Source organism: Poecilia formosa, unplaced genomic scaffold (assembly GCF_000485575.1).
Source record: "Poecilia formosa unplaced genomic scaffold, Poecilia_formosa-5.1.2 Scaffold170, whole genome shotgun sequence".
Taxonomy (NCBI): domain Eukaryota; kingdom Metazoa; phylum Chordata; class Actinopteri; order Cyprinodontiformes; family Poeciliidae; genus Poecilia; species Poecilia formosa.
The window spans coordinates 190,191-202,529 of record NW_006800109.1 but is presented as its reverse complement, the minus strand read 5'-3'; the positions used below and the strand labels follow the sequence as shown (position 1 = coordinate 202,529).

The following is a 12,339-nucleotide window of genomic DNA, read 5'->3' as shown; positions in this document are numbered from 1 at the left end:
ATATGATATATATATATATATATTATTCTTATTATTAAAAGCAAATAATCGCATATATATATAACGCGATCCAGTGAAAAGTAATGATTGTGTACGTGCCATGAAGTTACTTAGGCAGTACTGCTGCGTCACAGTCTGATCTGTAGCCTGATTGGTTATTTATGAAGACAAGACCCCGCCTGCCGGATTCAACTCAGAAACCCGCCATTTTGAACCAAACCGGGAGGAAAATATTTGGGCAGAAGTTTGACTTTCTTTTATTTTTCTTCAATTTGAATGTGTGAGCAGTTAAGCTTAATGCCGAAGTGTTTGGTAGTTATTCTCAAACAGAACCCTGCTTCCAATGGCGTTTTGAAGAATCCAGATTTCAGTTGAAACGGAAACGAATTAAAAACGGTTGGGGTTTAAACGGAGTTTGGTGGGTTTTTTCTTTTTTTTTTCCTGGGATGGAGGTGGACATCCTGGAGTTTAAGGTTCCCATGGACAACAACAAAACCGTGTTCGTTTGGGACATCCCTCCGGTTCTGACCCAGGATCAGATTTATGTAAGTCCGAACTAAGAACTAAAATCAGAAACGGGATGAGTTACAACAGAACCTAGAATGAGGGTCCAGCTGTTATCGTTGAGAAATATGTTTTTAGGTTAAAGTTAACTTCTAAATGGTTTTATTTATTTATTCTTTCTCTTGGTTGTTATTTTTTCTTCCTATGGACAGTATAAAATTTTTTTCTAAGCTCTAGTTTCCTTTTTATTTTCTTTGCATTAATATTTTCTTCATAAATTTGTAATCAGGATTATATATTTTTAGTTTATAAATTTTTTTTACTTTTAAATGGCTTCCACATATTTTATTTGTTCAATGTTGTAATGATTCTGTTTATTTTATTCAAATATTTTCCATCTTCTCAGTGTTTCTGTCACATACATCTAGAAGATGTTTTCTGGAAGCAGCTTCCTGTAGGCGGAGCTTTGTGTTAGAGCAGCTAATCAGATCCAGTCCTCTTGACGCGACATATTAGCACTGATCTGCTGTTTGTCGTTTCAGGAGCAGCTCTATCACGTCTTCTCCTCATTTGGACCGCTCTACCTGTTGAAGGTGTGTCCCAACGCTCCGCTCCACCCACCTGGTTTCTACGCCATCATCAAGTTCTACTCTGCTGCTCACGCTGCCAACGCCCAGAGCCTCGCACATGGACGCCCTCTGCTACACAACTCCGCCCTCAAGGTGACCCCTTCCTCCTCTGGATTATGCGTTTACTTGTTTACTTCTGATTGTCTCACCTGTGTTTGCTCCTACAGGTGAAGCTGAGTTCCAAGCAGACTCCCCACTTCCTGTCTGGCAAGAACGCTCCTCTGAGCCACGCCCGCTGCCTGGAACTGGCCAATCACTACCTGGGCTTCAATGGCTGGACCTCTGACATCATCACAGTGAGAAACGCACACCTCACCTGATAGTCCAGGTGAGTAAGAGCAAGCAGGTCACTTCCTGTCTGTGTGTCCTCAACAGCTGAAGGAGCTCACCAGTGACGAAGAAGGTGAGGATGAAGAAGAGGATGTGGGTGGAGCCAGACAGAAGTTAAGGTTTGGCTGTATAATGAAGCTTAGCTTCCCGCGTTACGGCGTGACGACAAGAGGAGCCGCAGTGGTGGAGGAGACCTTCACCAGTACAGGTGAGAAAACGGCATGTTGAATTACCTGCCTCAACCCAGAGGAGCTGAGAAAGAGGAAGTTGCACCATATCCCCTACTCCAACATCTTTCCAACCATACAGCTAGACAGAGATGTAAGAGAGGTGGCAAAACCAAAGGAGGTGGATTAGCATTCCTTAATGGCATGTCATCACAAAAGTAATTATTTCTCAAAGGGTCGGACTTTTTATGAAATTTGTGCAAATTAATATGTATTTAAGTGTAATTCTATAAAACAAATTTGATGTTAATTGACAGTTGTGGAGTGAAATCTGTGTCTTGATGTTTGTTTATAATCTAAGAATTTTTTTTTCAAATAGAATATTAAAATAAATATGGAATGTGGTAAATGGTAATCTAAATGATGGCCCAGGGCCCCAACCAGGCTGGCACCGCCCCTGGCTCTGATGTCCGAGAAGAACTTTCAGTCAGTGGCTGCTGTCCCTGTCGTCTCTGTGTCCAGGTCCAGACGTCCTCCTGCAGAGGCGCTGCAAGCTGCAGCGGTCGGTCAGAGAGAAGGCCCTGGTCCAGGCCTTCTCCTCCGTGCTGCTCATACTTCTAGGTAGACTAAACTCATGTTACAGTAAAACTACTGTAAGCTGTGTGAGCTGATCCCAGATCTGCTGCTACAGGGAATGGTAAAGTGATGGTGGAGCTGAAACAGACCTCAGATCAGTTTGAAGCTGATGAAACTGAAGATGTCCTGGAGGTAAGCTCACCTGTCCTCCCCTGCACTGCAAAACCACCAAATCTTACCAAGTAGATATCTTAGTACATTTTAAATGGGACAAAATTAAATAAGTAACTTTTTATCAAGACATAGGAGCTTGTTTTAAGTCAATATTTGCTTAATGTTGATGAAAAAGTTGTAGTTCCACTGGCAGATTATTTCACTTGGAACAAGAGAAAAATGTGTAATTATATTTGAAATATTCAGCCAATAGAAATACATTTCCTTGTGCTTTTATATCAATTTTAATAATTTGTTGACTTAAAACAAGTTTATATAAATTGCCAACAAGTTTCTTGTATGTTAGTTTTGTTTTATTTCAAATGTACCAAGATATTTACACTAGAAACTAGACAGAAATATTTTGATAAAATTTTGTGGGGGGGGTTTTCAGTGTGATTCCAGGTGTGTGTTTTTCTTCTACATACTACATACTGACTGTGTGTGTTTCAGGTGAATGAGTTTTCTCTGTCTGATGAAGAGGAGGCTGATGATGAAGACTGGGATCTGACCGTGTCTTAGACTCTCTCAGGATTACAGTTTGGACTGATCTGAGGTCAGCACCAGGCTAACAGGCCTCCTGCCTTCCTGATTGGCTGATTCTGCTGAGGTGTGTCAGACAGAAAACAGACTCTGAGATGCTGAAGGTTTTTATTTCTGAACAAAGCTGTGGTTCTGCACAGGAAGGTTCTGGTGTGAGCCGTTTATCTCCCAGGACCTCTCACCATGTCTGCCACTCTCTGCCTCCCAGCTGGAGTGGAGCGCAGGTCTCCTCCCACCACTACGTAGCCCTGCAGGCAGGAAGCAACAGGCAGGAAGTGGTTAGAACGGTGACAGATGGATGGAATCTGCTTAACCATTAATAACGGGCAGGAACTCGTGAAAAGCTGAGTAAAGTTGGACATTTACAGAAACATTTATAGTTTCAGATCAGTGTGAAACATGTGGTCAGTTTTGGTGTTTCAATCATTAACTGGTGTTACAATAAATCCAGATCAGAAGACCAGATGTTGGTCATTTTAGGGAAGCTGAAAATAATTTTTGTTTTGATTTTAAAATAAAGGTTTCAGAAATGACAAACTTTTGTTTTATTGAATCAGTAATCAGTTCATCATGATATAATCCAGGTTTGACCAACTCATTTAAAGGAGTTTTTTATGTGAAAGATGGTCTGTTGCGTTTAAGATACTCTGTTTATGTGAGAACAGTGCACTGTAAAAACTAACCCAAAATATTTCTGGGTTAGTTTCTAATGCAAATATCTTACAACACTTGGAATAACACTAAAGCCAGCAGTGAGACAGTTTTAGGTAAAATATTATCGAATAAAACAAATTTATGGGAAAATTTCATAATTCACACAGAAACATAAAAACAGAATCTTAAATAACCAATTTAGACAATTTATCAGCAAAAACATGACTTGGGGGTAAGCTACACTGCAAAAACACAAAATCTTACCAAATAGTTTGGTCTAGTTTCTAGTTCAAATGTTTTGGCATACTTGGAAAAATACTAAGCTAACTTACAATTCATTTTTCACCAGCTTGTTTTAAGTAATAATTCATAAATATTGATGAAAAGGTTTGTTCCACTGGAAGATTATTTCACTTACAAGACACTTTTTCCTTGTTGTAAGTAAAATAATCTACCAGTGGAACTAGTGGTATCAAAACATGTTTGATCATAAACTAACTGTTTAAAAATTTGTTATTTTGACTCAGAAATATACAGAAAAATATTAAATAAATCTGAATTGTCTGTTTATGATGTAGCTAATCCACATATTGCAGATTGATATCAAATAAAAACAGTGTTCCAGAAAGACTCACATCTTCATATCGGACGTTTCCCTGGATGAAGTTAATTTCTGGAGGAATAGGAATCTCAACTCCTTCACCAAACCAACCTGCAGACACACAGTTCATGTTCATGTCACCTTCTGTCATTAACAGACTGGTTCCAACTATTTTGACCACATTTTAGATCCTTTTTGATGAATTTGGCTGTTGGTGATCCGTTCTGACTGATCTGCACTGCAAAAACACAAAATCTTACCAAGTATGTTTGGTTTAGTTTCTTTTAGAAATACCTCAGTACACTTGATAGAAGACAGAACTAACTTACGCAGTTTTTCAGAAAGATAAAGGAGCTAGTTCTAAGTTATTAACTCATTAATATGGAAGAAAAAGGATGAGTTCCATTGGCAGATTATTTCACTTACAACATGGGAAAAAATGTCTTGTAAATGAAATAATCCTCCAATGGAATTAGAATTTTTTTCTTAAAATATTAAGAAATTATTTATTTAAAACAAGCTCCATCTTGCTGAAAAGCTGCTTGTAAGTTGGTTTTGTCTTTTTCAAGTGTACTAATATATCTGCACTAAGCAGTAGTGCAAATACTACAGTGTTTTTGGATTGTGCGTCATCAGTCTGACTGAGAAGTTGAGCTAAGAAGTTCAACAAATCACTAAAAGTTTTGTCTTGGTTTTTTGAAGGTCTTTGAGTTTCTTTTGGTCTCAATAACAGCATCCACTTTGTGATGGACCGAGTTAAAACCAGAAGAAGTCACAGGATATTAATTAGAAAAATAGGTTTTTATTTTAACCCAAAGATTATAAATGACAAAGGATAAACTGAGCTCATAAAAGAGGTCAAAGAAACAAAACTGAACTCAGGCAAAAAATGTAAACAAACTGGCTGCACAAACAAACATAACTGACCTAACAAAGAAATGACACACAGGGGTTTATATACTGGCTGATCAGACCAATTAAGACACAATAGGGATAACTAAACAGAATACAATTACAAATAACACAAAACAACTAACAGTACAGCTAAGTTTAGCTAAACTAAAACCCAAAAAATGAAAATCAAAAATATTAAAGTTTAAATACTAATATTTACTTAAATACAAAACTTATCTAAATAAAGAAACTACAAATTTCCCCTGCCAGCAGGAACTAGTGGTGCAGTCCAATCAGCATTTAAGCCTGCTGAGCCCTGGCATCCATCTTTTGTCTGGCCACTCCAAGGCAGGTAAGTACCGGCAAAAACAAACAAAGTTAGTTGCAAACAAATTAAACTTTAAAGTTGATATAAATACACATGTTAACTAAATGTGCGCGCTAACATAAAGAACAAATGTATCCAAATCAACTAATAAGTGTTTTACTTAAACTAAAGTGTTGTTTTTGAATGAAAAAAAAAAAAAATTAAGAAAACTAAATTGTGCATAAGAGTTACCGACTTCTGCCTTCAGAGTGTGGCCATGGATTTGGCCATCACACACTTACTGAACAACATTACTTCAGGTAGCACCATATGTTTTATGCAACATGCTGACGACTTCCCTCTATTTGGTCAAAGTATCCAGCTAACGGCTCTTTGGGAAGGGTTGGAGCTAAAATCCTGTTTTCTGTCTAAGTGTTTTCTTTGGGATTTCCCAGAGAGTTTCTGTGGCAACCTTTTAGTGACAAACAACCTAAAAGTCTAAGTCAGTGCTGGTAGAGAACAAGTCGTGTTACTCTCTCAACTTCACAACTTTACTACGACTGTGGTGGAATCAGTCATAGGTCAATGTTAAGTGACTTAAAATCCATGGACCAAACTGAAAATGAATGGAAATCAATGAAATTGCAAAGCAATACCCTGGCAGACCTTTAGAAAGTCTGGAGAGATGTTGACCCTGGCAAGTTTAAAGGGTTCCAGGAAAGACCGGCCCTATCTGGTGTGTGACATAGCCACTTCCTGGATGATTGAACTCAGTCTTTCTAAGTTTGAGGACTGTTTTTGCATCGACCTCCTGAGGCTCTCTGCCGTCAGTCAATTCTTTTCCTCTCCATCATCTCACCTGACAGGAACTTTGTGGCTTCGTTGTTCATCAGCTTGTTCAGAGGAGCTACCTGCTCAGCAGCAACACAAACACCCACAAAAAAATCATTACTCGGCAAAGACTGTTGAAGGGTCTGGGTATGGCAGCTGACAGATGAAGAAATGTTCTTACCAGAACTTTTCTAACTTTATTGCTGGTTTCAATTCGACAACTGAAAAATAAAAAATAAAAACAATTTTAAAGGAATTAAAGACTCCATATCTGAAAGTTCGGAGGAGTTTTCATGTTTCCATACTTGATGTCTTTCGAAGGCAAAGTGAGACGATTCCTCTCAATGGTAACCATCATGCTAACGGAGCAAACCTGCAGCAGAGATGGAGGTGAATGAGAAGAAAATGCCATTGGTCCACCTGAATCTCCTCTGTGGGTCTGTTTGCGTTACCGCGGACACGGAGAAGACGTCGGGCCTTCTAGTTTCAGGGGCAATGACCTTAACTCTGATTCTCATGTTGAAAATGAAACCGTCACACTGGGTGATGCTGATGGTTGGCGCTTCGGTGAGCCCCACCTGACCTTCAAGAGGTTGGTCCAGGTTCCACGGTTGCTGTGGAAATACCGTGTCATTATTCAGTTTTGACTTCAGAAGCTCAACAATGATCCCCCTGTTTCAGAACATCAGTGTTTTCGTATAACTCTTATTCCACTTACTGTGAAGAACTGCTTGACTCTTAAAGCGAACTTCATGGCCCTCGAGTTTATCTGCCGTAAAAGAAAGAGGATTCTGAAGCCTCAATAAGAAAGCTACATCATCAATGAGTGTTGTTAAAGAGTTTTCTTTACTGAGGACTGGACATGTCAGCATAACAAAGTCTTTACCTACCCTATCAAAGTTTTTCGATAGGGATCCTGCTTCGTAGAGGCATCTGGCAGCAGAGTTGAAGAAAAATTCAGAGATCCCCACATAAGCCATCAGGGTGTTCTCCATGAAAACTGGCTCCACGACTGTTTCCATCACAGGAGGGGGCTGTGGCTGCCTGTACGCCAGGCCCTGGTGGATAAACACACTGGATCATGAAACTAGCAGGAAAAAGCATGTCAGCTTGCATCAGCTCTGACAAGTTATCCACAGTCTGTGGACACGAGACCACCCATGATACCTACAGTCCAGTACCACCCCACTATCTGGAACCCCAAGAGCTGTGGTACCATTCGGACCGACCAGCAGAGGCTGATTTGAAGTCAGACGTTGATTGGTTCATTGACTGTGAGGGCAGGTACATCATATGTTGTCATTTTGACCTGTGGCCTGAAGTCTTGCAGTTTTTTCCTGGTTCATTTGGACTTGACTTGCACACCTGCATGTGCATGATCTCAGGGTTTTGATGTTTTTCTGGAGGATGAATTCACACTGGAGACTGGGATTACAAGCATCACTACAGGCAAAGTTTTGAAATCAGGGAACAGTGATTAGAACTCGGCAAGACTCTCTGAACGAGGGGTTCAGCAAGGCCCTGAGTGGCGCATGGTTGATTTAAAGGTAAAACTGGGAGTGCGGAAGGAGCTGGACGAGACACAGAAAACTCTTCTGCAGGGTCTCTGTGGAGATGGCCTCAGTCGACTTCATCAGGAATTTGACATGACGATCCCTGCTCACTTCCAAGGCGGAAAAAATGCCACAGATGATGCCCACCAGGAAACTGTCTTATGTTAGTGGCAGCCGCCATCTGTCTGCTAACCTTCTCTCACTGCTCTTTGTCAGAGATGTTCATGTGTCACAAGTTCTGACCAGAAGATGCAGCAGTTCATCCTTACCCTTTTTTGAGTTTCTTGATCCAGTGCAATGGATTCTCCTTTCTAGCCCTCATCTGACTCTGACCACCCTTCTGATTTTTACACATTAACTCTCTTAGCGACTAGACAACAGACCCTTTATTAGCACAAAGATAAGGTACCTCATCTCTGCCTCTTCTTGCATGACCCGTTTCCTTCTAGAGGAGTGAACTACAGCACAGCATGCAGGTTATTTGGATGCAAAGATGATCACCTATATTTGGATCGCTACAAAGGATCCTACCCAGTACCAGAAGAAGTTAGTAGCTTTCTGTTTGAGTCTCTACAAATTAACCAGCTGAGAAAGAAATAAAATCTTTTTTAGGGACAGAATAAAGGGAAACATGTTTTTTATGTTACAGTACACCAGGTAATCTGTATTCATATTGTCCATTCCTTAATTATACACGCCTGACTGAATCTTAAATATGAGACAAAATGTACAAGTTTTTGCATTTCAAGCAGGTTGTAAGTTTAAAATCGTAACTCAAATCTAAAAAGCAACAAAGTAAATCTTTCCTCACTTTGAAAGTCATGTCCAGGCTTGTAGCTGTCACTTGGATGTCTCTGGTTAGGGTATAGTCAAAGTTGATGCCCAAGTCTAGCGGGAGCGGTGCAGCCATTGGAATACTGTTCAGCTTCTGGTTCACAAAATCCAGAGGATAGTTTTTGAGAAAGGGGCATAACTGTAAGCAGAGAGAGCAGAGAGAGTCCTGTTAGCCTTCATACTGCTGGATAAACACTGGCTGCTTCAAAGATAATTAAAGTTTGTGATATCTGGCCACTAAGCAGTCATTTATCAACATTCAGGTTCAGACAGAAGAGGACGAAGAAAAAACCTTATTGGAGACTATATAGGCCCCAATTCCTTGTTCAGTTATCTTCTGAAGATTCCTGGAAACAAAATAGAGCTTTCAGAACCTTCACAGACCCAGAATCTACTTCAAATAGTCCGGATCTCAGTTACCCAAATTGAGCTGCTCCAACAAATCTAATTTGGTCGGCTGAAGCCTGGCAGGCCCTCATGTCAGCTACCAGCCCTCCATTTTCATTTCTGGCCAGACCAACCTCCATGTTGACGGCTGCACCTGTAAAGATGAATTCTCGGGACGTCCCTGGTTCACTGTAGAACCAGAAATGGATCACTTAAGTCATGATGATCAGAAATACAATCAAAACTTTCTAAAATCAAATAGGGTTTGCTTTTGCTTTCGTTGCTTAAAGCGAAGAACTTCTAGACACGGATGAACTTTGACACTGAGGTTTTAGAGTAAACCCTGCTGAGTGAACTCTGAAGCATTAAAACTCTTCCTTTTTAAAGTCATCATTAGTTCTGCTGATTTACTGATGTTACTGAATTCTCCACCAGTTTGGACCCTCAGTCTGGTGTTCTACTAAAATTGGAGTAGATAGAATTGGGTACTTACACGAAATAAAGATTAATGCTGGCGTCAAAGTTCAAGGTAAAGCCAAAGTTTTGAATCACTAACTGGAAGCCATAGTTCTCCACGAATGAAAGATGAGCTTCGTTGACGTTGACCCCAGTGAACTTCACACTGAACAGAAGAGAAGAAAAGAAACTTCCATTTCATAGTTGATTATTTAACATGCAAAATAATACTTATCTACTAAACCTATAAGTTAGCTAGGAGCCAGTTTACAAGTACAACTTTTCAAATGGCACCACTTAAGTTGGTGTAATGCAGTCAGACTTTGTGTCAGTGGGTGTCCGGTCAAGACATTACTTGTTGAATTTCAAGTTCAAATACTGGAAACCTGGAAGTACATTTCCTTCCACTTGCTCGTGAAACATGATAAGAGCTTCGTCTCTCACTGTGGAAAAACAAACAGCTTCATCACATCACAGGAACTCAACAACCAGAAATTACAGCTCCGTTCCCATGTTCCAACTCTAGGTCAACAGGAACCTTACACATGTTCAGGGCGTGGTTGGTGATCCGGACTTTAAGGGCGGTGGGATCAACGAGTCCAAAGGAGGAAAACATGAAGCTGAGGAAGAGGAACAAACAGGTAGAGGAAGTCATCCTGATGACACCTGGAATGTTAGAAGAAAATAAATTATTTTCAGAGAATCAGCATCTTCTTCTTTGCGTCTGGAAGCATTTTAGGACTCTGGTCAACATTGTTACTTGTTTGAGTCTAGTTGATGGAGAGTTCAAGAGTTCTGTTTGTTCTCAAACCAAACCATCTGGTTTCTGACCAGTCTGAAGTTTCTGACCAGTCTGAAGTCTCTGGAATCAATCAGGACCGAAGTGGACGACTGCAGCCGCTGATCTGATCCTCCACAAACCCACGGCTGGAGTTTTATACTCCTGATTCAGCATTTCGTCACAGGAGTGATCGTGAGAAGACATGATGGTTGATTCTTTACTTCCCCTGATTGGGTCAAATGTTTCTCCAACCATGAGGTTCCATCATGCTGCAAGTTTTCCCACAATTCCCACATCACTGCAAAAACACAAAATCTCACCAAGCACTTTTGGTAAATATCTTAGTACACTTGAAACTAACTTACAAGTAACTTTTCAGCAAGATATAAGCTTCTGTAAATAATTATTTGGCTTTCTTTGGTTCCATTGGCAGATTGTTTCACTAAAAATACGGGGAAATGTCTCGTTACAAGTGACATTATCTGCTAAGTTTATTCACGTGATTTTAATTTTATTTCTTATTTAATGGAAACGGAATATAAATAAAAATTTTCACATATTTGTAATGGAAATGCAGCTACAGAGCTCTTCTCACCCAGTGGACTGGAAACGGATCCATCTTGCCGCAGTTGTTGGCATTAGTCCCCGAGTCTCTCTGGAATATCTCAGACACTTGTTTGGTTTGAGGTTAAAGCAGAAAACTGTAGCTAGTTGATGCTGGATTACTTCTGTGGTTTAGCTTCAGCAGGAGAAAGGAGAAGTCATGATTAAGTAGCTCTGATCCTTGAAACTGCTCTGAACAAAAAGGGAAGCACAATGTCTGCATCATCCGTGAGAGCTGAAGACGAACCTTATCTCCTGCACAGCGCCTGTCCTGACAGGATCTTACCCAACAGCCAGCAGTGATTCTGCAGCTTTTCTACGGAACATGAATATTTACTAAGCTCAGAAATGGTCATCAGTGTGACATAATCATTATCTGATTGCATTTCTGCTTCTTAGCATCAGAACTGAAGTCCAGCTGAGGAAGCATCAGAAAAGGGAAGCTGCAGTGAAAATACAGTCTGGTGTTAAAAATTTAATTAGGAGAGAGTGGACTCAAACTCTAGTCCTCCAGGGCCAGGGTCCTTTTACATGTCTCTCTTGTTCTACACACTTGAATTAAATTGCTAAACTTCCTCAAGTCAAGCTCTGCTAATGAGTGGGAGTGTAACGATGCCAAAAACTCATGATTCTGACATCAAAACAATGAGACGGGATGATGGTGTTGCATGTTTTTTTATGACTTATGATTTGAACAAACTTCATGTGGGATTTTAATTGCGTTTCTTAATTAGCCTGAAATGTCTTGTGCAGATTTCCAACAGAAACGCAGCTAGTGAAAACATCTGTGCCAGAAAAGTTTGAACCTCCTTCTGTTGTGTCCTGAGTTTCTGGAGAGATCACAATCCAGTAAAACTGTTTATCTCCAAAGATCAATAGTTTTGACTCATTATCCCTGAAATCAGGAAGCTGAACATCCAAATCTCAAACAATAAATTAATAAACAGAAGATATTGGAACATTTTAACCTTTAACCTTTGGTTATGTTTGGTAACTCTTGCATCACATTTAGAGGTGAAATGATTCCATCTTAAGGCAAGTAATCGAAGGAATGATACTTGGCTAAATTAACTTGAGAAAAAGTTGTTTTCTATAGCCCTGAATCATTTCTAAGCTCAGACGCATCCAATCTATGAACATATCACTGCATTAGTTACTACTGTCTTACTTTTCTTGGCTGAGAAGCTGAAGCTCCTGGAAAGAGGCAGAACATCCCCCAAAAAATGAGGGTGAATCATAATCAGTATATAGCAGCTACTAGTCTTCTCCGGTGTGATAGACTTTTGATCTGGTCCACAGCATCAAGATGATCCAGTCAAGCACCTTTGGGATGTTCTGGACTAAAAAAAGTTTGTTTTATGAGCTTTACCTTCTGTCTTTCAGGACTTAAAGTATCTGCTGCTGATGGATCAAGTCCGAGACGGAGATCCAAGACCAGTCAGAAGTCTTCTGGTGGCTTTGAGAACTGACAAACAG

General features: G+C 40.1%; 2 protein-coding genes across 3 annotated transcripts; one reads left to right on the top strand and one right to left on the bottom strand.

Annotated features, from left to right (window-relative positions):
- Positions 1-176: 176 nt before the first annotated feature.
- On the top strand, positions 177-3,499 carry rdm1 (RAD52 motif containing 1). 2 transcript variants are annotated; one of them, XR_477192.2, is made up of 8 exons: positions 177-545; positions 1,047-1,226; positions 1,301-1,429; positions 1,509-1,671; positions 2,153-2,251; positions 2,322-2,398; positions 2,873-3,029; positions 3,103-3,499. XR_477192.2 is itself a non-coding variant. In XM_007564975.2 (7 exons), exons 1-7 carry the CDS (start codon positions 447-449, stop codon positions 2,939-2,941), a joined length of 816 nt encoding a protein of 271 aa, XP_007565037.1. In that variant the 5' UTR covers positions 177-446; the 3' UTR covers positions 2,942-3,122. The 2 variants fall into 2 exon arrangements, 1 of the variants encoding a protein (XP_007565037.1); XM_007564975.2 differs by having other exon boundaries at positions 2,873-3,122.
- On the bottom strand, positions 3,109-10,462 carry LOC103146882 (phospholipid transfer protein-like). Its single transcript, XM_007564976.2, has 15 exons — positions 10,240-10,462; positions 10,023-10,145; positions 9,835-9,922; positions 9,517-9,645; positions 9,057-9,212; positions 8,929-8,983; positions 8,614-8,775; positions 7,140-7,307; positions 6,968-7,018; positions 6,702-6,863; positions 6,555-6,622; positions 6,431-6,470; positions 6,278-6,329; positions 4,252-4,328; positions 3,109-3,210 (listed from the first exon to the last, which is right to left on the bottom strand). The coding sequence occupies exons 2-15, from the start codon at positions 10,132-10,134 to the stop codon at positions 3,124-3,126; spliced, it is 1,407 nt and encodes a 468-aa protein (XP_007565038.1). The 5' UTR covers positions 10,135-10,145; positions 10,240-10,462; the 3' UTR covers positions 3,109-3,123.
- Between the last annotated feature and the right edge of the window lie 1,877 nt (positions 10,463-12,339).

Bases quoted from the DNA above. Each gene is read 5' to 3' on its own strand.
- rdm1 (XM_007564975.2), top strand. From the start codon at position 447: ATGGAGGTGGACATCCTGGAGTTTAAGGTTCCCATGGACAACAACAAA. The intron at 1,227-1,300 runs GTGACCCCTTCC...TTGCTCCTACAG, and splicing joins TACACAACTCCGCCCTCAAG to GTGAAGCTGAGTTCCAAGCA. The intron at 1,430-1,508 runs GTGAGAAACGCA...TGTCCTCAACAG, and splicing joins GGACCTCTGACATCATCACA to CTGAAGGAGCTCACCAGTGA.
- LOC103146882 (XM_007564976.2), bottom strand. From the start codon at position 10,134: ATGACTTCCTCTACCTGTTTGTTCCTCTTCCTCAGCTTCATGTTTTCC. The intron at 9,646-9,834 runs GTAATGTCTTGA...TCTTCTGTTCAG, and splicing joins TTGAACTTGAAATTCAACAA to TGTGAAGTTCACTGGGGTCA. The intron at 9,213-9,516 runs GTAAGTACCCAA...CTGGTTCTACAG, and splicing joins AGCATTAATCTTTATTTCGT to TGAACCAGGGACGTCCCGAG.